The following is a 27,694-nucleotide window of genomic DNA, read 5'->3' as shown; positions in this document are numbered from 1 at the left end:
AACCTCTTCAGCCATCTTATAGCTGAAGAGGTTATTAAGATACTCCATCTCATGTAATCCAGCACTGAAGCACAAGCTCTGCAGAGGAGGAAAAAAGGCTTTACCTTTATGAAACACCCATTTCCAAGCTCATTTTAGACTAGATTCATGTCTAAACTTCCCAACAAGCTCATTGAATCTTCACAGGGTAAAGAAGAAGGAGACATATGTTTCAGACGGCAACAAGAAGAAAAAGGGGGTTAATCTTTGATAGAAAGTTATGGTTTGCCCAGAAAAAAAATATTTTGAGCTAAGTTGGAGAAAGCAGAGATGACACACAGGTCCAGACACCCCTGCCCATCCTACTGCCATCGATTCAGGTGACCCACCAGTCCTTGCACAACCCACAGTCAAAGCCACAATCAAACTGCTTATAAACAATATGAAACTCAAAGACAATCAACTGGTCAAACCAATATGACCTGTGTCCAAGTAGTGAAGATCTAATTAACAAGAAATTAAACACATCAGGTGGAGTTGTGCAGTTTTATTTGAACAAAAACCAGTGTCGATATTTTTAATAAAGTCTACATTACACTAAATGCATGTACATTTGTAAGAAGATAACCTAGTTGTAAAGAAGGTGCAGGATAATATGTACAATCATAGTTAAGTTAAAAAAATTCACATTTTACATAGATTTACTTGACAGTCCCAGGCTTTCATGGTATATAAATGGTAACCAAAAGAGGTAACAAAAAAACCCCCAAACCCTAGTCATAAGGAAATTCAGCGGGAGGACCGCATAATGCACTCAACTTTTCAAAGAAACTAGAATTCTTACTTGTCCTAAATCAAATTTTGGTTATAATTTTTGAGTTACTATAATTAACAAGTTTATGATTATACTGACGTAAACATTTTTGTTTATATCAAAATGGAAATGGTGCCATTTTCTTCAATAAAAATCTGTATTTTATGTTGTGGTCTGGTCTTCCACTTTTACAAATTAGAATAATTACACAGGATGTTTCTCAATACATGGTAAAAATTATCAAACAGCAAGGGAGATATGTTCAAAAAAACATTCTGAAGCTTTTCAGTCCACCTTCACAACACTGTAAATCTTACTTACAAACCAGAAGCAGGCAAAAAATCCAATAGTCCCTGAAATGACAAAGTAAAAATGATTAGTTTATCTTCCTGTTTGCCCTGAGAGAGAAATCTAACAAGTACTTCCCAGCAGGACAGAATGTAATATTGTAATCCAGCTAACTACCCAGAAAAACAGTACCTCTTAAATTTAACAGTGCATTCATCCCCAGGCTAGGTTATTGATATAGACGGAAGATGACTTTTAGGGACCAGGCCACTTCATGTACATTTAAGCCAATAACTGTGTTGCCACCACTATGAGCAGGGACACAGGCACCAGTTCACAAACCGACTTCTATAAACATGCCCTGTCAGCCCCTATCTGCTTTTATTTAGGTCTACAGTATTTCACTGCTACCTATGAATTGTAACACATAACTAGGCCTTGGAAAAATTCACCTGTCCCAGTTTTATATTCATCTTGCTCTATTTATACTTGAGAATAGAAATTTCTTCTTCTGTTTATCCTATTACTTCCTTTTGGCAAAGGAATGCTCTGAGTGCTACAGCAGCTGAAAGCAAGCAGCAAGTGAAAGCAGCAGTGACAAACCAAAACAGTGAATGAGATTGGTATATACCAATTTCCTGTTTTTAAACTGATGAACAAATTTGTGGTTTTCACCAACAGTCACTAGTATTGGGCAACTGCAAAGACACTGTCCATCACATTTACTTTTAAATTACTTTAAGAACTTAATATGCAAGGAGACAGAGTCCCAGGCAACTAATTCAGTCATCAGCCTCTAAAGAAAGCAATGTACTGCGCCTCACACTTTTACCTAGTTGCAAACTGCCACAGAGATATTAACACTTAACAGATAAAAAAAGGGAAGATCTCAATTGCACTGAATTCCCTCTCAAAGACACAGCTACATGCCAGCTCTGGGACAGCCCTTCCCAGTTCCACTGCAGGCACTCAAAAGGTCATGCACTCAGCTCCTCCAGGTTTATATTATCCTTTTCTGTCTTTATAGCCCACATTAACGTCAGGTCCAATATCTTTCACTATTGTGACTGACTTAATAACTAGAAGATTCTTTATTAGGCATTTGGGTTTTTTACATTAGTTTCATTTCTGTCTTTCAGACCACATCTACACATTTCCCAAGCAAGCAACCCACCTTTGGATGCTTATTATCTGTATGCCAATTCTTATATTCCTCATGCTACCATGTATATTTTCAGTTAAAGGCTTTTTGACCTACTATTATTTTATACCACAGATTACCCTTTCCTTCCAAGCTTGCAGTTGTTATTCTCTGACACAGTAGGAGACAGCAACAGACACCAACCACACAAGGGAAGCAATTCCTTTGTAGGCTTGACATCACTAAGTCTTTGCAGTTTGTGGTCATATCTCACTCCTTCCTGCTGTGTAAAATACTCCAATACCAGCATTGTTACTCTAAGCCTTACTCTCACAGTTTTGTCCTAATAATGGTTCTCAGCCTCTGCTTCCTGGTTGTTTTTATAAAATAGCCCACTCTGAGCCTTTTATGGCTTTGAAAGCAGTTCCTTCCAAATGTTTAACAGATTAGATACCTTAAAAAATTTATCTGCTGTTCTAGAACGAAAGTGTACTGTCATAACAAAAACGTAAAACTATCCTAAGAATGACAGCAGTTTTCTGAGCGTGCCACAACTTAATATGAGAACACACTCTATATCCACGTATTTTCCTCCGATCCTTCCTAGTCTGAATCTTTCTAACACATCCATTTTCTATAAAACATTTCCTTAGTCATACCAGAACTCGAAGACTTCACACTGTGAACAAGCATTTTATCTATAAACAGATTTTCACAGGTTTCAGTAACGCTGATTTTCATCTTCCCCTCCTAAAAAAAGAAGTCTGTTTATCAAATCAAAGACCAAGTACACCCTGCTCATTTTTCAAACTTTATCAAAATTTTTGCCAATATACTGGAAGCAGAGTAAGACACTTTTTAAGTGATAATGTTTGTCAGATACCAGATCTGAATCATGAACTCAGGAGAGAAAGGCAACATTCATCACCAAGACACAGCCTTAGATAGTCAGGACCTCAGAACCTTCTCCAGTGAGGACAGATTCCTTCTGCTGCTACCTCTACATCAATAACTGGGGCTTACCAGCACTGTAATTTTCTCTTCCCTCCCATGAGCAAATATATACTAACTCTGTATGTGGATAGCTCTAAGGACCAGAAAGATCAAAACCAGAACATCAAACTAAAGACCCCACCATCTGTCAAAGGTACCTCTCCTAAACAGTCACGTGATGCTCTAAGATCAGAATGGTTTAAAGGTGCTAGCACAAACTAGGTTGAAAACTGGTTTTAGTGCTCTTTTTTCTTTTTTTAATAATGTGGGCTGAACAGACCAGAAGCTTCTAAAGGCTCAGGTCAGCAGAACTGTGTTGACATTGCAATCAGTATTACTGGACAGAAATTAATGTAAAGTAAGAGAATACTATTTATATAGTTCAGGTTCCCCTGAACAGTTGCTTCACCTATATGCTTATGTTAGTGCAAAAAAACCACAATTTTTGCCTTAATTTTTAAGAACATGAACCACAGCACAGTGCCTGGTCCCACTAAAATTCAGCATGTTTTCCACCTCAGCCCTTGGGGTGCTTGTGATTCCATGAACACTCTAAGGCCCGTCAAGGTAAGGCAGTAAAAAAGCTGCTGATTTCTTACATAGTAGTAAATATGCCAGTCAAAGGGATCTGCAAATGAGTAGAAATTGGGGAAGAAAAATAGCTCTGAACTGGCATGGCTTGTTTGAAAATTGTAGCCAGAATGTCTTCTGCATTTTCTGTGTTTCAGCCCATTTCACAGACTTGTCACTTGCTCCAGATTTGAGCACTTCCTACCGGATCTTTAGGCTGGTGCTGACAAGTATACAGGTTCTCAGATTCTCCTTTTAACTACTTTGACTAAAGCCAATATTAAAACAGGTAACTGCACACCCTGTTTCCTACACCTGTACCTCTACCCAGTAAAATGGCTATTTTTAGTGGCATTAGCTAAAATCCAGCCTTGCCATCTCACATTGCATGGCTTGAAATGTATTTTCTTAAAAAACATAGGTACCACTTCCACCTTGAGCATTTTTCTAAGCTCATCTTGCACCAAAATTAAAATCACCCCTTATAAAAATGAGCTTCTCATTGGAAAAAGGAAAGTATTTAGGTAAAGTTTAGATAAGACCATACCAGGATGTTGCTTTTATTCGTCTCTTTCAAAATACATTCAAACTGAAACCCAAATTCTGAAGCACCATCAACAAGAAGCACACCGCTGCAGCTCAGGCTTCTCTGACAGGTATCAATGAACACAACATGACAGAGAACAGATACCTAAAGGTGGTTTTGGTAAAGCTCTTAAAAAAATTCTAGCACTAAGTACTTAAACAAAACAAAACCACCACCAAAACCCACCACCACAACAAAAAGACCCAAACAAAGCAACAAACAAACAAAAGCTCATAGGAAATAACCTAAAACCCCAAACAAATAAATAAAATACCCCATTAGCTGAAAGAGTTGAGACCATTAGATTTATTTTCTGATTGAGCTAAACTCCTTTATATTTTAAGGTTTTTATATCTTTAACATGCACATCTCCATCAAATGACCCAGCACCAAGCCTAACAACGCCTCCAATGAGCCTGTACAATCTTTTTGTTTGGTTTAATCCAATATAATAAATTAGTTTCTTGGCTAGTGTTTACTCTACCCAATCCTAACCACTTACCAACTTAAACTGAATGAAAAAACACCTGAATGGTTTGCACTGAAGAACTCACTGTTGTGGGATATCTTTATTTTCCCCTACGTAGGTGACCTGCATATTTTAAGTTTCTACATTTTTAAATAATCCTGACTAGCCTAGGGAAGTGATGGCATCCCAGTGCACACCAGCTCACTGCATGTCATTGATAATTCTAGGGAAGTACAGGTAAAAGATACATTGCAGGAGGCATTTAAAACTCACAAACCCAGATACGAAAATGACTCAAGACACTTCTTTAGCCAAGAAGCAAGATATGTCTGAAAATCCCTTTCTACTTTAGTGGGGAGACACTGACACCTCCATTGTTTTTTTGATCATCTTGTCCTCAGCTTTATATTCTGCTGAATAGACTAGTCTGCAGTATATATACTACCCCTTTCTGATACACAGAAACAAGAAGTTATACACAAAGCCAGCAATGAACTGAGTAAAGGACAGTTATTAGTAAACCAAGTTAAATTCAAAATTGGAAACAAGGATTATTGCACAGAATGAAATACAAAATACATTAAGCAGACTCTTCTGCTCTACTCATCTTCTAGCCTTTTTGTTTAATGAAGAAAAAAGAATTCAGAGCACGAGCAGATTGTAAAAAAGCAAATAGAAAAGCACTCTGCACTTGGCTGATACTTCTCATGTACCTTAAAAGCTCTCTGTATCATACTGGTTTCAATCACTGCACAGTGGTGGGTGCTTCAGAATCTCAGATTCTAAACACAATCTACCCAGAAGATCAAAACTCAATTTTGAAAATGGCATTAACTCACAAGTGAAAATGATGTTCAAAAATAGAGGTCACTGTAAAGAAACATGCTTTGACTATGTTCAGCATTTTTTTGCCTCTATGAATAAAATACATGTAATCATGTAGCTATCCCCATCCAACCACACTTGTTATTTCTTGAAAGATTAGCTGCACTTTGTACATTAAAATCAAATTGTCTGGTTTGGGTGTGCACACCGTCAGATTTCACTGGTCAGATTATATTACTGTCGCTGTTGCCATACAAGCATTCAATTCCTATTTACTTATTCATTATGATCCCTTTGGTAATGCCCTGGGTAACACAACGCACTGCCACAGAGGAGGTATTAACACTGCCCTTTATATTTCTGTCAGAGTTGCTAAGACCTAGTAGGCAAGAATAGAGAAAACCAAAATACCTAGTGCTAACTTAAGTGGAACAGATCAAGGTCCCATTTTTGGTACACTATTAATGCAAACAGTGCGCAAAATTACATTAGCGAACCCCATTGCCTCCAGAAACTGCGATGGACTGAATCCTTATTTTCTAAAACAATGTCTGCTAAGGAATATTTTACAAAACAAAGCAAAGCTAGGTGTCTCCTGTTTGTGCCATTTGTCCAGGATGGCTTACACTTCAGGCCCAAAAATCTATCACGTAGCTAAATATGGAAAAGAAAGTTATCCCAGTATTTTGCATTAGCAAGAATTTATTATACACTCCATGTATCTGTTGTACCCATTAGCTTTCTAGTGACTAGCTGTTCTATTAAATGTAAAAGAAAATGGAGGACCACGTAGTGGCTTTCCTCATGAGCTACAGACACAGCACAGGGAGCACCATTGTGGGTTCTTCTCAAAAGAGAAGCATGATGCTGCAAAAATAACAGCAGCACAGTTTATTACTGTACTTCAGGGACCTCACTGGCCCTCATATCAAAAATTCCAGGACCAGCATATCTGAAGCTTTTAACACCATTTCAGTCGCTGCCATGACAATTTCAATTATCATTTTATGTATGAAAGGGACATTTTTAATTCTATCAATTTGCACATTACAAGTGATATTGAAATTGGCAGGATAGCAACTAACCTGCGCTAAAACCCAGACATACGTTAACATATTGCTTTAGTATAAAAGTCATTAAAACATTTTAGACTATAATTTCTGGGTTTTTTTTAAACATAGATAGATATTATAGAAGATATTTGAAGCTTGTCTGTTTCACCACGATTTAAGCAGAGGTTTAACTGGCAATATGCAGACTTCCATGTTTGCTTTCTAATCATTACAAAAAGAGGAAAAAATTAAATCCTCCTTGTTTTTTTTTCCCCTGCTTCTTTTTAGAACTTTTATTGTCCTTCTTAGAAGAGATATATTTCTAAAGAACAAAAACCAGCAGTAAGTGACAGTTACTGTTATTTAATATCATTTCTACAGCATAATGCTTTGTTCAAACACCTACAGGAATTTTCTTCAGGTTTTTATGAACAGGGATTTTTTTGCTTTGTGTCAACCAGCAGTAGAAAAAACAAGGATGAAAAAGGTCCTTCTCACTGCTACACTGACAAAACTGAAGTCTGACGCTAAGACTTGCTTTCATTACCTATTTTAGCCACACTTTTTCAACTGCATTTAACTGCACTTATCTAAAAGATGCATTTCACAAAGTGAACACAAAATAATCACAGCAGCTTTCAACAAACAGGCAGAAGAAGTTAAAAAGTAGCAATATACACTACCATGCCATGCAGAGAGAAATCCTCCATTACAAATCTTTGGAGTGACTATCACAGCTGTTTTTATGAACAGCCCATCATATATGAACAAGCATTTTCTCTAGTTCTGTCATTGCAGTATTTCATGAAGCCAAGCACTGACTCCTACAAGATCTGACTTCACATGTGAAATCTACATATACAACAGCAGCAGTATGATGAACACAAAGATAAAACACTCATGGCTATTTTTCAAGGCCAGAGCTCTTAAAAGAGCTTCTTTTTTCACTAACACATGGTAAACTTTGCACAGATTTTTCATCAAATCAACCTCAAAATAATTGTTTCAGTCAAGTGATTATGAACATTAAAATAATCCTGTAGAAGGCACTCGGTCTGCATGAATTACATCAGAAAAGCTGGACAACTAACACTGGAGAGCCATATTACAAATCTGTTCCTCCAGGCAAAGTGCGTTCCCATCATTATGAAGTGGTTTAATGAGCAGGTTAGACAACTCTAACAATAATAAAACTCTATCTTGCCAACATTCACATCTTCCCCATCACCAGCCTCCTTCACTAGCTGATGTGAAGGCTTAAAATATCTTTTATCCTACATAGACAGAGTGAAATTCTCTCTTAACTACAGAATTCTAGAACCAATTACAAAATCCATAATCAAGTTAATACTCAATAACAAAGCAAACAAGAACAAGCCTTTGAAAATGTAATACTTTGAAGTCATTGTTAACATAATATTCAATAAAGGAAAATTAATTCTACCATAAATAAATGTAATTTCAAGTTAGGAAGAAAATGTAAAAAATACCTTACTGGGCTGTGTGGTGTCACAAACCATATAAGTTACACTGCCAAAGAGCCATAAATTGCATTTAATATTTCATGTAATCTAAATTTCGCCTAATGTTTTTCATTTCAAAACCAGAGCCCTCTATATAAATTTTAGCTTGAACATTGTACTTACCTGTGAAAAGGAAAAAAATCAAGACCATGATCATTGTATAACCAAAGTATAAAATGGTGCTGGCAGTTCCTGTTATCTGGAGTTTGGAGAAGAAGTAATGGACTGCATAGATAAAGAGATAAACTGCTGTAAAGCTGCTGGTCAAGAATGACCTCCACCACCAGTGATAGTCCTGAAAGAAACAATAAACCACTCACTAAGAATCACTATGGAGGAAATGGAATATAGGTAAGATGGTGCAAAACCAACATTGTTGTATGAAACACATTTAATTCTGTGAATGTGTTCACCAGAAAAATTCCAACATGGCATGTAGGTATTTTCTTTCTTCGAAGTCAGCTGTATTGCTTCCATTAGGAAGATGAAATTACTCTAAAATCAAAGCTGCTCGTTTTTGGTTATCTGTTGCCAGCAGTGGATTTTGAAGCAGAAGGCCTATTTCAGAAGAGTGGCTAAGACAGGCATTCCAAGGCTGAAATTGCAATCAGTTCACAGTGTCCAGCACTTCACAGTGTATGTGAATACCTCACCTGTATGTCTAACATCTTCCAGCCACAAGACATATCTACATCACAACTGTAACTTTTACCTCTGCACACAGATGGAAGTAGCACAGCAAAACTGTAGCTTCCGAACACGTAATTAGAAGAATTATAAAAACTAGGAACAGGAATCCAAACATGTAATACATCTGATGAGACCTAAAAGTAAAAACAAATAAAAACATATTATTTGCTTTGGGATGTTCAAACTCACTGTGTGTATTATCAAACCTGTATAATTAGAGGGAAAGAAAAAGTGATACTCACCAAATGCTATTCAGAATGAAAAAGAGTTGAATAAAAATACAGCCAAAGGGTAAGATACCACCCATGATGATACCAGGCAATGGCTTTGTGAAAAATGACTGCTCTGGGATTTGGCGAGGAATCTGGTTTGTACGCACTGGATGTTCAATAGGCTGCAGAAAAGAATAACAGAAATAAAATATTAATTATTACATCATAAATAAGATTACATTTGTCTAGTATTAGCATTTAAAGATTTGATAAACATAACTACATTTTCATTCATAAGCCATCACAAATTATCAAACAAAAAGACCTACAAACTTCATGTCCAACATTAGGAAAAAGCACATGTGCTTTAGACACTCCAACTATGGCCAATAAACAAGGCAGACTATGAAGGACATAGATCTGTTCATTCCTTAATTAAAAACAAAATAAAATTTAAAAAAATTCAGTAACATCACCTTTTTCTTAGCTGTCTGGCATTACTTCAAACTAGTGAAGTACAAAATTGAAGCCTCTCTGAAGCACTGCTTCAAAACTCAGCAATATTACAGAGTTATTGCTGAAGTACACGAAGCAAGTAAGAGCTCCAAGAACATTATTAAAATCTGATTCTAGTGAATGGACAGGAAAAAAACCTGTTTGGTGACATTACAAATACACACTCTTGTTTCAATATCAAGGCAGTAAAATATTGTTTCACAATCACGGGGTCACAGATGTTTCAATCCAATCAGATCCTGTCTAGAACTCTTGCTTAGAGATTCAATGGCTCAATTACAGAGGACAGGTGTATTTTAAATCTGTATGCAAAGGGTCCTACCTTCTCTTTGAAGCCAAAATAGGCACCAACAAAGGTTAGTGGGACTGAAATTCCAAACCACATAGCAAGGATAGCAACCAAAGTGCCAAAAGGGATGGCAGCTGAGGAGCCTTTCACCCACAGAATGAGATTCATAATGAAGAAATCAGCAAAGACAATCCTGAAAAATAAAATCAGAAAATATATTAAAATATTAAAGAAAGAATAAATATCACTTAGTATTACAAAATGTAAATAATTTAAAATAAATGTAGCTTCTTTCAAATTTCCAATTTCCCAACAGTCCTAGTTCCTTTCACCACTGGTGCCATTCAAGTAAAAATGCCTCCACCACCCAGTGCTTGTACCTATGGCAAAACCATTATTTAAATAAAGACTGTACATAACACCAAAAAAAGTAACAGAAACATCCCACCGAAAAAATCCAAAGAATGAAAAAATATAGAATAAATTTAAAAATTCCTTACCTGAACCCTGTTTCCTATTAAAATCATAACTATTTCCTTTATTTATGTCCTTTATAAATAGTAAATTACTTCTGAATAAATACAGTGATAGCAAAATCTCCTATTTAGGAAGCCCCAAGGACTCACAACAGACCTAATGTCTGCTGCAGTTTATGTCACAAAGAGAAGCGGGGATTAAAGAGGGCTCTGCTCTACAACAGAAATATTTGTATAGGCACGGAGTTACATATATTAAGTAGCCTGTGCTTCTGGAGAATTTAAATAAAGACTCATGAGCTATGATTTGTCTCCAGACTGCTTTTCTCTCCACTGTTAAACACATCGGCCTCATTTTCTAAACATCCTGGACAAAAACTAGAAAACAACTCAGAGATGAGATCAAGGTGTTGCTGAATCAGTGAGATGAAGATTTCAAACATCGTATTCTGAAAACAAAATAGAATGTTCATTCTGCAAGGAACCCCATGTAAAAAGAAGCTTGTGTTAATTGCTGGATTAAAAGATACACTAAAGAAAATTCAGCCTCAGAAAGGGTCCTGCAAAGTATGCCACTGTCTAGGTTTTGTTAAAAAAGTGTCCCTGAGACAGAATTTAAGCTGCCCTGAAGCAAACATGAATCCTTTCACTGTATTTAATTTAAAAAGGAAGGAGGAAGGATTAGAGCAATAGAGAGGCTCCTCTTTTTCCTAGAAGAGGCCTGACATTTGCCACAACTGTTTGGGGGAACAGACTTGTTCAATAAGCACACCCAAGCGACCCCTGGTGTAAGCATCTTGTTGAACAAAAAATAAAAATAAAATCATTTTTAGAAGTCTTTCTAATCTTTGTCATCTACGTAGACTCATAACACAGATCTCACTTACCCCTTCCACAGTTAAAAAAATACTGCAAATACGAACTCCCATCAGTCTACTGAGATTAAAAAGGCCTTAGGCTGTTTATGATATTATGCAAATTCACTGAACTAGCACTGAACTAGTGTAATCAGGTTATCTGTTCATATTCTATCAGCCCCAGTTATTTTACTTCCTCTGTGAAATTCAATTTATTTTGGAGTTTAACTGATCAGCATGGTATTCTTTCCATCGATATGTATTTTCTTCTCTCTCCTGATAACATCTAAATGACAGCAGGGAGACTGAAGCACACGTTCTGTTTAAAAGTAAGATTTCTCACAGAAATACTACACTTGCTTGTTATCAAGTCCATTACCTTTCATTTGATGACATTCTGCTTTACTTGAAGCCGACTTATGTTTTATTCATTCTGAAGTTTTTTGGGGGAAGAAATACCTTAAGAAATTTATAATCTTTTCTTCCACTTTTGCCATGAGTATTTGTCAAGGGATAACTTAATGTATTCAAAGTTGCAACCAAGAAACAGGGAAGACTTGAAGAAAAAAGTTGTTTCTGCTCCCTATCCCCACTAACTCTCACAAAAAGTCCTAAGAGCTATGAGAAAACAAAAGGTTGAAGTGCTCTTGGCCTTCCCAAGCAGGACAGTATTGGCCACACTGTATAGTATGATACACACTACAGCCATATCCCAAACTGGACACCACCTACATTTATGAAAGAAGACTATAACCAGAATTACCTGGAACATACTGAGTACTGCAGTACCAAACTGGATTACCCCAGCACTATGCCCAATGCTCTGGTGCAATGATTACCAAAGGATGTGACACAACCTGGCAAGAGTTGCCCTGTTCCTCCTACCCCTACAACTGACAGCAAAACAAGAAGCCAAGAACCCACCTGTGTTCTAGACTACCAGGTATCCAGCTCCTCAGAATTCACTTTCTTTATATTCACAGATAGGCAATGCACAAAAGGAACAGCAGCTTGGGAGTACCATAAACAAAATGACACAGAAAAGCATCATAACAATTGGCTTTTCCTTGACTCCTTTCCACTTCAGATTTGTCTACACTTAATAAAGGAAAGAATGAAGGGAAACAATACTAACCCAGGGCAGAGCAGAGCTGTAAGCAAGACATTGGTCTTCCACTTCTCACCTCTGAATGCTGAGGAGAGAAAGTAAAAACAATTTCAGGGTCAAGACTTTTTGCAGAATGGCTGCAAGAAGCAGATATGCTGTCTGAGACACCAGCTCCAGCTGGAAGTTTATATTCAGCCTAGCAATTCTGAATTTAACATGTGTCACATTAAATGTACTTACTCTTATACATTCTAGCGGACACATAACCAGCTGGAGTTCCCAGTAAGACCCACAACACAACTGCACAGGTCATCAGAGCACCACGGTTGGCAGGAGAAAGGAAACCAAGGCAAGCTAGGACTAAAGAAACAAAAAGATTTAGCTATTTGTGGACGCATGTCAAAGTACCCCTATAACACAGATAACTGTGAAGGTTTATCCCTTTCATTACCACATATTTAAATGAAGGCTGAGTGCATAAGGTCTGGTACAACCTCATCACATGAACATACCCTTAATGGCACTGTTTCATTCAAAAGCTTTATTTCCACCTCATCTCTTAAGTAGAAGGTTTTCATAGCCAAAAGGCTGAAAAATAAAATGCCACAATACAACAAAACCATTTTCTCTTACCATAATTTTTTTTTCAATACGACTACACTGATTGCACAGGAAACTATCACAGCTAAGCAAGATATAGAGTTGTGATCAGCACTGAAAGACAAGCCTATCAAGAAAATTCTAGTAACCTTACAGTATCATTCAATAAATAGAAAAAAGCAGCTCCTCTATGAAAGACCAAGATCTGAATTAAACCTGGAGAATGAAATTTGAAAGATTCTTCTTTTGTATAAGTGTCAGTGTACTTTCCAATGCTACCGTACAGTAAGAAAATGAATGCTCACAAACTTTACAGATAACCAATATTAAAATAGCATCTCGTGACAGGTTACATAATCACATGCATTTATAGCTATCTATGGTAAGCTCTCATTTCCTCAACATTGTGTCAGTACTATTTCACCGGTGTGCACTCTTGCTCATATCTCTGTATGGCTGCAGGCTGATATCAAACATATTGGCCAGAAAGGGTTCCCAGAACATTAAAGCCTTAACCACATCTTTGAACTCACATTACTGGACCCTTGGATAATTTACACCATGACAACTGTATTTTCTAAATACAGTTTAAAGAAAAAGAAGACTAAAAAGAAACTTGTAAGAAGGAAGTTTGATTTCTGAATTCATGAAGAATCTGCATTAGCCCAGATATTACAATGTTTTCAGTGACAATGCTTACAACAGCATTACTGAAGCTATCTAATTACTGTTATGAAATTGCATTAATATTTTATGTTACTAAAGGAAGGACTTCATTTTCAAATTCATTTCCAATCATTTGTTTAATAATATTGCACCTTATTACTTATTACATACACATCACCTTAATAAAGTTACTTACATAAAGTAATAAACGTCATAATGAAAATTTGGGTTCCTTGGCCCAAAAAGACAGACAGTAACATTCCCTTCCTTGGAGGTCTAAACACATCTCCATGAACCAGCTTCCAGCCAAATTCCTCTTGGGCATCTTCCTGTATAAAATCAACAATGTCTTTAGCAGCAATACATAATGCAGTAGTGAATTAACACAAACAAGATGCAAAATACATATTTAAAGTTTGATTAGCTTCCAGTTAAGATCCAAAGCCAGACTAATTGCATCTGATTCATCACTCACTGATTTTATAACCCCCTAACGGTTCAGTGAAAAAGGCAAGATTTATCAAGGAAATTCTCATCTCCTAAAGCAAGAAAAAGCAAATGTAATTAGTCAAACCATAGAATATCATTTTAAACTTAAACTAAAACAAAGCACTCAGCTTAGCTTTAACTTCAATCTAGTTCATGCATTTATCTTTTTCTGTTCCTATTTCAAAGCCCACTGGTCTCAATGACAATACTGGAAAAGAATTGTACTCTAGTACTCTCTGTACTCTAGAAGGAAGTTTGCTCCCTGGAATCATGAGGGACAAGTATCAACACTATGTCCCACTGCCAGAGGTGAATGGATGGAAGGATGGAATGCAGAGGGGGAAACCTCAGTCCAGTGGCTCTAAGGAACCACTGCTGAAGAACAAAACTTTTCAATAAAGTAATTTAAAACAGACACCTCCCCTCACAAAAAACAACCAAACAACAAAACTAATGCACACAACCACAGATAACCAATCTCACAAGAAGACCCGCTACCCTTCTTAAAGTTAAAAGCCACAGCTTCCATTCAATGTAGGAATACTGAGTTCAGTTCAAAGGACTGCCTACCCCTAGAGTTAAAGCTTGCCAAAAAACAAGGTAAGAAAGCAAGCAGACCACACTGGTGAATGACATAGAGCACCTTTAATTGCAGAAAATGATATAACTTCTTTTTCTGGAAGATTGTCTTTGCTTTCCCCATACTGATACCTCTGCTTGCTAGAAATTATTCTCAGAAGGTTGATATATGAATACAAAAATTGAAAACTATTAAACACAAGATAACCTTGATTAAAATACAAAATCACACCATATACTTGATAGAAAACAGTATCAGATATCCAGGTATAATTCCAACACATCAATGTTCTTCCAACAAAGAAAGATTTATTTGGTCAAAGCAGCATAAATATAAAACTTCCTGTAAGTCTGAACTTGAACTAATTCTGATAGCGACGAGAAAATTGTTGAGGTAAGACAGAAGAGAGGCTTCTCCCAGGTAATTGTAATTAAGGAATGAAAGACCTGCAAAGGTTACCACCTGAAGCAAATCTGTTTCCAAAATAAAGCAGGAACCGCTAAGCAGGAACAAATGCTTAGTACTTCATGTCCTGACAGAACACAGAAAATATTTCAAGAAATTCAGCAGTATTTCATATTGCTAACCTTTAACACACAAGATAATGGTAGGAACTGTACAACTAAATCAAGTAGTAAGCCATAGAGTTTCAAAAAATATTGGAGCAAAATTACTCTAAACTTTTCAAAGGTGCAGTAATCCTCATCTTACCAGTAATTTAACTTAGTTTTCAAAACATTCTAGCAAATATTAAAGTCCCCTACATTCAAGCAGTAATTATTGAAGAGATTTTAGAAAAAAGGAAAAAGAAAAAAAGAAGAAACAAACAAGAGCTTTACCTCTCACTGGTGAAAACATACTGACATGAATTCTCTTCAGTTCAGGAATCCTCTCTTAGTCCTAAGACCCTAAAAATAATCTAATGATTTCTGAACACTTCGAATGTCTCACTAAATCCACATCACACTAAAAGCCAGCTAGCATCAGTTGAAACATTAATGCACATTCTAAGACCACAGTCACTGGCTGGTGCATCGATGTCTTTTGAAGTACAATTACCGGCATCCCCTAAATGTGAGATACTAATTTCCTTCCCTGCATCTTCTTCAGCCCAGGTCCTCTTTTGCACAATTATTTCACACCTTTTTAAATAAGCTCTCTTGAACTGCAACAGATCTTCAAGTCCCTCACACCTTGCAAGAAAATAAAAAACTGTGGCTTTCTGAAAGTCACACCTATCCCTGCTGTTACCATAAAAACTAATAAGCTTCTGCAAGTCTTGCTCTTTACCACATTAGGAATAATCAACTAACAAAGACAACACAGTATAAAGTATTGAACAAATTTAATTGAGAGATCAAACAGAAGCTTCACAAAAACTACCAGTCAAAGGATGTGAGAAAAATCATTCCACTTTAAATCACTGTCTGGATTTATATTAACAAAAGATATTCAATATTAAAACCATAAGGAAGAATAGAAGTATTTTCAGATGGTTTATTTTCAGTATGAAACCTTTTTGTGCATTTTGAAGTAGTTTTTTAACCAGATGGACAGAACCAAGACTGAAAGTTCAAACCTTTGTTGCATCTGACATTACTTCTCATCTTTGAGTTGCAGATACCACTTTTACCAATGAGAAAAGGGCTGAGTAAAAATTACTCTCAGTCTACCGGTGAAGTCTTTTCAACTCACAATCAGTTATAGTCTCTTCCACTCTAGGAGCCTGCCACTTTCCCATTTTAACGAGTACATATCCCAAAAGAACTCACAACAGGTTCAGTTGGATGGCAACAGGCTTCAGTCATCTCACAAATTTAAACTAGACTCAGTTTAACAGAGTGATTACCACAGGAATTGTATCTACAAATAAAATAAAATATCATTTACAGACACACCAAGTAGTTCTAACACAGCTAGAGCTGTGTTGCACATGAACTGCAATATTATGATCTCCCAACTAAACAAAGTTTAGTTGTTTAGTTTCCAGCCACAGGTAACATCAATTTGTATCAACCTCTGTTAATCAGATTATCTCCAATAATTTTTAACCTCCAAAGATTAGCATGTATAAAATTCATCATAGTTATAGATCTCTGTAGACTGTACTCAAAATTAAGAGACAGATATCACCACGAACAGAAAAATGTGCTCATGTAAAAGCAGTAAATTTTACTCACAGAAGAGTCGATCTGGTTGTATCTTGCAATATCTTTATGAAGAGTCCTCAGAATGATCATAGCCACCATGCCAGATAAGAAGAGAACAATTACGAGGGAATTCATTATACTGTGGGTAAAGAAAAAGTCAAACCTTGAATCCAGTTTTTCAGGTTTCAGGACACATACCAGTTCATACTACATATACAGCTCAGATCTGAGGAAAAGCCTTAAACATTCCAATCTTTCAGTATTTTCTCATTCTGAGAAGGTAAAGGTACACATCTTAGAAGTCTGTGACTTCTTAGAGACAGAAACAGTATCTCATGATACCTTGCCAATTCTGATGACATTACATATTGCTTTTCTTTATTTTCCTCCTTATATAGCTCAGAAGTAATTTCTCTGGTGAAACCACAGTTTAAGCCACAGTTCTTAAAGCAGACTGTCAAGTAGGTTTTCTATCTATCACCCAATGAAACTGATATTGTGCCATTTAATATTTTGTAGAGAACAATTTATTTAGCCTTTTCAAGATGTACATTGCAAAACATTAACACTTCAATACAAATTATATACTTACTTAGGATCATTCCCATGCTATGGAGAGAAAATAAGCAAGAGCTTTTCACATAATCTTTAACTCATAAAGAAAGACCTATTTACTGAAGGCAGCTGCTGAGTACCAAACATGCATTATACATATGTACTTGGCAGTCAAAGCCTGACAGTAACAATAAGAATGCTGTGGAGCTGCAATGACTCAAAACTTCTCTATAATGGAGATGATAAAGTAAAACAATAGAAGCCGCTTTCCTTTTGGATACTGATGATGCATTCCTTTCACAAAATTATGTAATACAATTGCTCCCAAGAGATGGAAACTTACTTCACATATGAAAGCAAAAAGTTTTCTTGACTGAAAACCTACAGACTTTGTTTTATCTCCCTAGAAGTACAACTAAGAAACCTTTGTGCTTCCCTGCAAAGTTACTCACTGAATAAATGCAAATCTTACCTAAACCACTGGATATTCGTATGTGGCATGGACTCCAAAATGTAGTCCCACCTGGAAGCCCACTTAATACTATTCTTTTCCTATAAGGAAATGAAATGGTAATTAACAGAAGCAAGTACAAGTTTGTTGTGGTCTCCGAAAGGGGATAAGCATACCACATCCCTTCCCCAAACTTTCCAGTCAGCAACCATTTCTAAGCTTGGTATCAACTCTGGATGTAAGACCTCTCTTGCATTAATTCATCTCTGGAGACTCAAAAATAGTATCTTTTCATTGAAATGTCCTATTCACATCTTCTACCTTTAAATTAGACTCCACTAAGCCTCATCTTTCCATGATTTGGGATGTAGCTGCCTGCAGATCCCAACTGCTGAAAAACAATCATGCCATCACTACAAGGTTTTCCCAGCATCACACACTGATCTTGAAACTTCAACTTTGTCCAACATACTCCAGAGAAAAGTTTCGGGGAACTAGAAATAGGTTTTTCTCATCACCTTTAACGCATTTAGCACAGGCTTCTTCAGTCTCTACCATAGTGCTGGCTGATACAGACTATTTTCCACTCTTGATTTCTGGTAGACTAGACAACTTTCACTTTCAGATACTCCTGCAGTTGAAGATGTGTACAATTGAAGACTCTTTCTGACCCACAAGTCTTGTTGTCCCCAGTTGTTCTCTTTGGATGTACACACATGTTGTCCTGCTACCAATTTCTATCCCCTGACTGGTATGAAGTTCTGCTGAATTTCTTCATTTACTTACATGGTATTAAGTTTGCACACCTGAGTACCAAACTGCTCTCATGCTTACATTTTTGTACACCTGTGTACTAAACACTGAGCTATGATGATGTATACTTTTCAGACAGTGCTAAATACCTTGTCCTTTTCAGTTAATGAAAGCAGACACCATAACTTTCTCATCAGAAATCAGCAGCCGTAATAGAAAAGACCATAAAACAGTTACATATTTTACTGCTTTATGTAGTCAGGCTTACCGAAACAGGTATTTTCCTATCTAAAAACACTTCTCACTGACAAAAACTCCCCTTTTAAAGTTAGTTTGAAACTACTAATAAAAATTAACACACAAGAGGTATTATTTGAAATCAAGGCTCATGGATGACAGAGAGAATAAGCAGTTTTGAAGTGCCATCTGCTGGAAGTATCCAGACCCACTGGATGTGAGTTTTACCTGCTCCACAACAAGGAGAAAGAGTAGATACCCAAATACCTCACCCATTGCATGAGTAACCAGAAAAAGTTCACACTGAAGTTCTGAATCACAATTTACCTTGAGATTTAAACAGAAATGTTAATGAAAGAAGGCTCATTCATGTAGGAAAGCCAGAGTCAAAAGAGGATTGGGTGTCTCAAGGAAAAAGTAACAGGCTACTGCGCCTTGCACCTCAAGGTCACTGGTTCAAACCAAATTCAATTTGGCAGGACGGAAGCTGTTGCCATATCGTAGCTGCTTCACTGCCTGTACAAAACAAGCTGGTGGTCTCAAGCCAAACCCTCTAAGATTGGTGCCTTGCATCAGAAAAACAACCACAGCTTCAGGACAGACTGGAACAGAGGTACCAAAATTTGAAATACCTTGAATCAAATTATTGTCATACCCACAGGAAGCTCACTTTCCATGCTGAGGTAAAGACTCATTTAGTAGAAAGCAACTTCCTCCTAAGCCATTACAGGCTGAATAAAGTGTTAGTGTATTAGTAAACATCAGAGTATTAATTCTAAAAAATAAATTATCACCTCCTCAAGATAAAAGACAGTGAATGAAATAAAAACCACACAAAATCAGAAAACCAAACAAGATAAAGCTTTACAGTCAACATTTAATAAAGAAATGTCCCCAAATATAAAGATAAACTGCTCTTCAACATAAGACTCTCAGTACTCTGACTGGAATCTGAAAGCAGAGTTTACCTCAAGGGAGACAATTCTTCCAGTTATTCAATCTACTAATTTTCTATTAGTAATAGAATACAGGGGACAAAAAGGTCTTAACTTGTATTTTCATGGCGTCACTTAAATTACAGGAACAAAAAACTTATTTAAGATTTTCAGAAAAATATTTCTCAAGACCATCCTTATGGAATTTACACTGCTGTAATCCAGTAACGGCTATTAGCAAGTTATCTGATAGCTTTGATTTCATTCTTCTGGGGAATTATGTATTCATGTAACATAAACAATACTTACTTCAAATGTCACAGAGTAAGTGTAAACCAAATTCAGTTTATTTGTGAATTCTCCAGGAATCTCCATAGGTGGACCTTCACAGCTTAAGTTGTTCTCATCTGTATGCTTGTAGCTAATGGAGAAAAGAAGTTAAATAAAAACTTTTAAAACCTTCAATTTTCTTTTAAAAAACTTAGCATTGTGCTCAAACCATGAATACTCCCCATCAGGACAGCTTCAAGATTGAAGCAAAGCACCTGGTCAGAAGATGACAACATTAAGGTTACGTGCAACCAGACTGCCCCCTTGTAGGCTGCAGTGCCAGGGAAAAGGCAAATTATAATTTTTTAGCAACTCAGGATGCTACTGATAAACCATTAATGAAAAACCAATAAGACTGGTAGAATCCTCCTGGCACCCATGGAAGGAATGAACTTGCATGGCAAGTGTAATTCACTAAAAACATACTGTACCTTTGCAAGAGAAAACCCAAGTACAATCAAGTCACGTTGCATCACACGTATGTACGACTTCAGAAACTATAGTAGTGTAATTTATTAACTTTTACAGAACAGAGAGGAAAGTTTAGCTATTAAAAAAAGACCTACTTAGAAATTTTATAACTGGACTGCAGTTTTCAAATATAGATAAATATGAACTGTGTGTGAACAGATTGACTAGAGGCCAAAGTAGTTGCTTCAGTCTTCTTCTGACCTCTGAGTTGTTGCACCTCCACTCTGGTCACCACAAAACCTAAGAAGCTACTGTTTGAGAAAATCAGTTAGTCTTCTTAGGAAATTAGTTGCTGTCATCTGCAGTTCTGAATACCAGTGTTAACATGGTATTTCACCTATACCTCTACATCCAAAGTTACACAGGGAAAACGTACACCTGTACATTCATCCAAAGTACATTTGGGAGACAGGTAACAGAGCTGACATGGGAAACTCAGTTAAACTCATTTTTTACTCAGTAAAAAAATGTTCCTCATGTGTATCTGAAAACATGCACACCCAGATATAAATCAACCAAAACATGGAAAAGGCTCTGTTGTTTGGGTCAGGTTCTAAAAGTCTCCATCACAAGAGACTTTGGGGCACACTTTAAAAGCAAAGTTAAGTAGCCTTTACAGCTATGAAACTGTCCTTGTAAATAGTACAAGACATAAACAAGCGCACCAAAAGCTTTAGCAGAAGTCAGAATAACAAGTTCCTCAGAATTTATTAACACCAACAACACCTCTAAGGAACTGTTCTCTCTGGAACTGCTGTTAGGACTCCTGCTGCTTTAATGCACAATTACCTCTGTGGTCTCAGTCTTGCCATCACCAGTCTTGCACCAGGCCAGTTTTCATCCTTCCCACTGTGGTACATGATTGTTATGTCAACGTGGTTGAAGAGGTAGAAAGTGTTCTTCTTGTTAAACTCTGACTACAAAACATGATCAGGAGACTGAGTAAACCCTCCAACAGGAGAGGGCGCAAGAAGTCAAGAACTTTAAAATGAGACTGGTGTATATGTATAAAGGAGTAACAAAGGGAAACACTTCAATATAAAAGTAAGTGTATAAAGGATCACTTTCAAGAGTCTGGGGAGCCTGAGGAGTAACTGACTTGGAAGGTGATTGCAGACAGAGTAAACTGAACATGCATGACAAATGCAACACTTCAAAGAAGCATCAGAATTACTGCATACAAATGAACTGACTTCACTGCACAAAAGCAGTGGTAGAGCAGAGTCAAGGAAAGCTCTCTCCTCACCAAGAGGAATGTTATCTCTCACCCACGAGGAATAAAACTCTATCACTATTATCTGTAACTGTACTAGTTCACAATGGAACTCCCAGGATGACTGACACATTTCTAACTGTCACTATAATTTTCCCTGTCACAGCTATGCTTGTTATCCTTCAGCCATCCGGGAAAACCCTGACACATTTAACTTGTAAACTGTGCTAGACATAACTTTTGCAACTAGAATACAGAGCTCATTTCTAGGACTTCACTAGAAAGCTTCTATCTGATACCGATAAAAGAACATCTTGCACATGAACACAACATAAACAAAGAATGAATAGTTACTAGGATGGATACACATGAAATTTGTGAACCAAACCTCAATCTTCTAAGGCTTTTAAACACCTATACCATTATTTTATAGCTTTATAAAACCTATATTGGTCAAAGACCTGTAGGAACATTTTATTGGGACAACTGTGTAAGTGAGACACTACACACATTAGCAGCACTCAGCTCTGTCAGTGCCCACAGTTTGAACATTAAGCATATTTACAAATGTATCTGTTCTTTCTCAGGAAAAGAACTCTTAAAGTAAAAGCACAAATGAAACCACCCTATAACTAACAAAAAAAGTTCCACCACTTACATTTATAACACAAGCATCTTTAACTCTACCATCTGGAGTAACAAAACATCCTATTGGAAATCCTGGATTACAGTATTTTTGTCCATCTTCCACATCATAACACCACGTTACAGGCATGTTATCGATAATCCTAGACAGAAATCATCAAAGAACACGTCCTCAGAAAGGGATGCACCTCACTTCACAGTGACATTTCACATTCATGTAGTGCACATACTTTTCAGTAGTGCCTACAAGATGCACAGTAGAGAGACGACTATCACACACAAGGAAGAAAGGGACCACTTAAAACATAGATAACAAACGCCCAAAAGCAGAAGATAAACCCAACCTCAAGCAAGTGTCTAGGCTTACCAGTGATGCTGATAATTCAACTGCATTCCTTTCTTCAAAAAAGCCAGTTTGCTTTTATCAGCACTGTTTTCTGGATCATATGATCTTGTACATACCTTCTTACAAGTTTCTCGTTTTTTAAAAGTGAACTGGTAAAAAAAACCATACACAAAAAAGTCACTTCAATTTTGTTTCAAAGATCTTCTAGCATTTTGGGGTTTTTTTCAGGGAAAGTAGGGAGGTTTTTTTAGCTACTTTACCTCCTCACTCTAAGTTTCTAAAGCATAAACCCAGAAGACTGAAAATGGAAAAGTAGTAGAAAAGTTACTGCTTTCTCTTTTACCAATTTGGTTTATTTTGACAATTTCATCATCTGCTAAAACAGACTTTCACTATGCCCTTCTTCAATGTTTCTTGTTAGCTTAGCTGGTTTTCCCCATGACGACTGAGTTAGATAAGGCTGCCAAAAGCACAAGTTGCACAACATCTAAGCTGCAGGCCTAGACATCACCCAACACAAACACTCTCACATCTGCATCTCCAACTTCTAACCCAGTTAATATTTACCTGTCAGTGAGCTTAAAACACAACTGAAAATTCTATTATCAGAGCCCAAATACTAACCATGAACAGCATTTTCTAATTACTGTAGTGTGCAGCTGTTTTAAACAATTGTTATAACACTTAATCTATTCAGTATGCATCAAGTCCAAATGACCCATCATGCTACATACTTAAAAGCTTCTTGTGACCACTAGTCATAAGACTTAAAATTACATTAGCTCAGAGAATCAAGGAGATTTCTAAGAGCAGTTCATATAAGGGAAGGGACATTGCCTGCTTAACGGACTAATGAAAATATGTGATCAGGTCCCTTTTGACTGAGCAGCAGCAGATCCAGAAACTGCTGCCCCTTTTTCTCACAGGGATTTGGATTATCTAGCAACTATCACACACACAGAGCACAATTTTCAGCTTCACTGGCAAATCCAAGTCTGAAAACTGTATTTGAACACCACACAGCTCTCAAACACCAAGAGCCACTGTTTGGCCACAACTCCTCCACTGCTAAGAAGTGTCTCAATTTGACAGCACAGCTTTTTAGATATGCTACCTTTGGTCATTGCTAATGCAGGGCATGATACAGAAAAATACCACAGGCCCAATCCGCAAAATATTTCCATACAATTATTTTACAGAAGGTTGCAAGTGATATGCACCAACACTGAAAAATCTGTTTTCAGACAACAGATGATAAGCATGTACAAGCAGAGAAAAGCTGCAAGTGAGCCATAACCTAATTTCCCCTTCCCACTCTGGAAGTTGCCCAGTACTACAACCAAGCACACAAAACAGTTCCTGAACTATCACTTTATAGTGTCCAATGTTACATTTAATAAACAAATTGTCTCAGATCACCTAATACACCTTACATCCAGTTATTAAATAACTACCTAAGATATAGTTTCTGGACTTCTCTACCACAGAGCAACAGGCAAGAAGGGCGATCACTGGCTCAGTTTCCTAACTGGAATTAAGCAACCTAAGATGCCTTTGGGCTGGGAGAAGTTTTATTGGGTTTTATTACATAAACTCCACAGTGCTTATATTAAAAAACATGAACAAAAATAATCACCCAGTCATCAAATCTTCAGCTATGTCTATGGATTACAGCCATCAGAACAACAGCTATCAAATTTAAACTGGATCAACTTCAAGGGATAAAATAACCTTATATGGAGATGATGCTATTCTCTCCCCAAACAGCACTTGTCCAAGATTTTCTGACGGTCTTTTCTCTTCCTTATCTTGACAGAAGTCAAAACTGGAAAAAAGTAGTAAAGGTTTCCTTTTATTTTTAATTGACATATAACTGTAAATACCAGCGTAAAACAAGCTCTTAAATTATGTCCTTATCATAGTAATTGTCATGATTTATTTTACAGTTCAGCCACTGGTAATAAAAAAATCTGAGAGCTTCTGCAAAGAAAGTTGGCATCTATTTTAATATCAATTTCAACAACTGTTGAAAATTTAACGATTTCAACAATTTAATGTCAATTTCAATACATATTCCAGCATATCTTTAACAAAAATGCATGATGCTTTTTGTTAGTCCACCCACCCTTTTGAAATGGCAATTTAAACAAAAAGTATAATGTTTCATTTTGTTGCAAAAAAGAGACTGTGCCACAGACTCCATTTCTCTTGCAAGAAGTTTCTGAAAAACTACACCCCTTTCTTAAAGAATATTTAGGAATAGTATTTAACACGAAACACATTTCAAAGAAGGAAAGTGCTTCTAGTACTACAGTGTCACACCATTCATCAATTCTTTTCAACTACACACAGTCTGAAATGGTTGAATACAGGACAGTGTAACCATTCTGGCTTTTCATTAAACACAGATAGCACACATTACTTTAAAAACCCCCAACATAACAACAGAAAAACCCCATACTTATCTTTGGTACATAAATACTTTTCCTCAATCAATGGTCCTAAATTCACTGGCTTCCGTGAAGTTTAACGGAAATAGAGATGGGGAGATTTTTTAGCTGGTCTCTGGTCTTGCTTCTACTGCTGCATGCCCAAGGAAAGAACTAAAATACCTGCACCTTCTCTTTTCTGTGCTCAACAGCAAGACTGCAAATCATATTGCTTATCATCGCTTTGTAGGCCTATAAATATCTGCAAAAGCAGATAGATATTTTCACATAAAAAAATCAAAATTAAACAAAACCAAAACCAACAAACCAAGAATTAGCCACAGAACTTTGGTTAAAAAAAGGAAAGTTAACAGTGACTGGTCTCCAAGTTTCTTTCAATTACCAGGAAGAAAAAAAGACCTCAAAGCATTTGATGTCCTAGATTTGCCTAGCAGAAAGAACCTTCAAATATGTCAAACAGTCAATACTATATCTTGTACTCAGCTCAAAAGAATGCACCCATAAGAAACTCTGCAGCCTTTTTTCTAACAATAACAGAGGTCAGGTGGCACAGGTGTGGCCTTCATCTTTCCTACCCTCTTGTTCTTCATTCCTTCCATTGAGCACTGGATTCATTCTTCCGTCCCTACAGCCCAAATACTGGCAGCCTTACGGTAACAGAAAAGCGCTTTTCCAAACACTTCTGGAAACGTGTTGGGATGTACTTACGCATCATACTCGTACGGCAGAACCGATTCAACGGAGTCCAACCTGTTCACGAAGAGCTCAATTAGTGACTGAAACAGGAAAGGAGAAAAAAGTATGAAAATACGGACTTTCAGAAACAAGCGTGAGGCTGCTACGAAATACGTGGCTAACCAGCAAACGCTGCTACCCTATGGCGGAGTTACCCTTGGCTGCTGACAGGCCCCGGCCGCACCAGGAACAAGGAGCTAAGCGTCCTCCCAGCGCCGGTTGGAAAGTTTAGCGGGAAAAAGGAGTAACAGCTGGGGGTGTCTGTCCTCCCGGTGCAACGGCTGCCGCCCGCGGGAGGACACCCGCGAGCACCGGGATGAGGAATACCCCGCGGACCCCCTGGCCGCGGGAGCCCCGAGCGGGGCAGAGCGAGAGGACGGCCCGCGCCGGGCCCGCCCGTGCGGGCTCTCACCTTGCAGCTCTCGGTCTCCTCGCCCTCCTCACAGAAGCTGACGGGCGCCAACCCGGGCAGGTAGAAGGCAGCGCCGAGAGGCGCCACCAGCAAGAGTGCGGCAGCTAGCAGCCTCATCTTGCAGCCTGGACGGGCAAAGGCACCATGAGGCGCAACGCCAGCCCCGAACGCCCCGGGCAGCGCCTTGCGGAGGCGGCCCCAGCACAGGCGGAGGCGGGGCGGCCGCGTCACGGCCGGGCCGGGGCCACGGCGGCTGCGCGGTGCGCGGGGAAGCGCTGGGGGCGCCATCTTGGGGAAGGGCACGCTGAGGAACGGGCGGCGGCAGGACCAGGGGCATTCCCAGTGCCAGAGGGCGGAGTTAGATGGCGTACGGCGGAGACAGGCGTCCCTGGGAGCGTGTGCGGCCCGGGCGCAGGTTGCGTAGAGACGCTGTGGATGCCCTGTCACTGGAAGTGCTCAAGGGCAGACTGAACGGGGGCTGGAGCACCCTGGTCTAGGGGAAAGGGTCCCTGCCCATGGGCGGGGGGGGGGGGGGGGATTGTGTGTGAGGGTGCTGAAATCGGGTGATCTTGAAGGGCCCTTCCAACCCAAACCATCCTAGGATTCTGTGATACTAGAATCTCTTTCCAGATTAATACTTCTGAAAGCATCGAGTTCAACACAGGCCCGGACACCACCATGCCACCCAGACCACTGGGTACTACGTTCTTTCCTTAAACATTGCCAGGGACAGTGACTCCACCCCTCCCTGGGCAACGCATTCCAATGTCTTTAAGGGTCTTTTTAATAAATACCTACTTTATTCCTTTAACACTGTCTAACCTCTGTTCTAGGTAGCCTCTCAAGGCATCAATACAATTACAGCATTTGTATTCAAATGCTGTTTCAAATGTCATTATGTTCATGCTAATTCTGCCGAACTACATGTACAGTATGTGTTAACAAAATGTTACTAAAACGAAGGATGGAGTTATCAATGAAATATTTTATTCTTTTAAGCAGCGGAAGCAGAAAAGAGGCTTTTGTTTGCATTTGCCTTTCAGTTGTGAGGCAGTCAATAAATATAATGTGGGTCAGAGAAGCACAGAGGCTCTACCTTGATGAAGGTCGTTTTTAGCGTATTTCTTACAGGACTAACAATTTACTTTAGTTTTCACTATCCATCCCAGGAAGGCTTTAAAGTTCAAATTCTTTTGTACTGAAACTAGAATTCGAAGCTTTTCTTCATATGGTAATTGTATGAGTATCTCATAATGCTGTTCTTCGGCAACTGCATTGATATCAAAGG

At 37.9% G+C, this 27,694-nt stretch overlaps 1 protein-coding gene across 3 annotated transcripts; it reads right to left on the bottom strand.

The window, feature by feature from the left end:
* Positions 1 to 511: 511 nt before the first annotated feature.
* LOC136374162 (transmembrane 9 superfamily member 2-like) lies at positions 512 to 26,609 on the bottom strand. 3 transcript variants are annotated; one of them, XM_066339401.1, is made up of 17 exons: positions 26,407 to 26,609; positions 25,968 to 26,035; positions 24,541 to 24,634; positions 22,831 to 22,958; positions 22,477 to 22,606; positions 21,395 to 21,522; positions 20,114 to 20,225; positions 17,901 to 17,980; positions 16,904 to 17,012; positions 13,851 to 13,983; positions 12,629 to 12,748; positions 12,416 to 12,473; positions 9,981 to 10,140; positions 9,173 to 9,324; positions 8,953 to 9,064; positions 8,364 to 8,535; positions 512 to 1,146 (listed from the first exon to the last, which is right to left on the bottom strand). In XM_066339401.1, exons 1-17 carry the CDS (start codon positions 26,521 to 26,523, stop codon positions 1,079 to 1,081), a joined length of 1,941 nt encoding a protein of 646 aa, XP_066195498.1. In that variant the 5' UTR covers positions 26,524 to 26,609; the 3' UTR covers positions 512 to 1,078. The 3 variants fall into 3 exon arrangements, with proteins under 3 accessions (XP_066195498.1, XP_066195499.1, XP_066195500.1); XM_066339402.1 differs by lacking the exon at positions 24,541 to 24,634 and having other exon boundaries at positions 26,407 to 26,469; XM_066339403.1 differs by lacking the exons at positions 25,968 to 26,035; positions 26,407 to 26,609 and having other exon boundaries at positions 24,446 to 24,544.
* Positions 26,610 to 27,694: the final 1,085 nt, after the last annotated feature.

The sequence above is a fragment of the Sylvia atricapilla genome, chromosome Z (genome assembly GCF_009819655.1).
Source record: "Sylvia atricapilla isolate bSylAtr1 chromosome Z, bSylAtr1.pri, whole genome shotgun sequence".
Classification (NCBI taxonomy): domain Eukaryota; kingdom Metazoa; phylum Chordata; class Aves; order Passeriformes; family Sylviidae; genus Sylvia; species Sylvia atricapilla.
This window is presented reverse-complemented; position numbering and strand designations above follow the sequence as displayed.

Excerpts from the sequence above, each read along its gene's own strand:
- LOC136374162 (XM_066339401.1), bottom strand. The coding sequence starts at position 26,523 with ATGAGGCTGCTAGCTGCCGCACTCTTGCTGGTGGCGCCTCTCGGCGCT. Across the intron at positions 17,013-17,900 it reads ACGAATATCCAGTGGTTTAG|TATAATGAATTCCCTCGTAA; the intron begins GTAAGATTTGCA and ends CTTTACCCACAG. Across the intron at positions 9,325-9,980 it reads ATTTTGGCTTCAAAGAGAAG|CCTATTGAACATCCAGTGCG; the intron begins GTAGGACCCTTT and ends TCTTTTCTGCAG.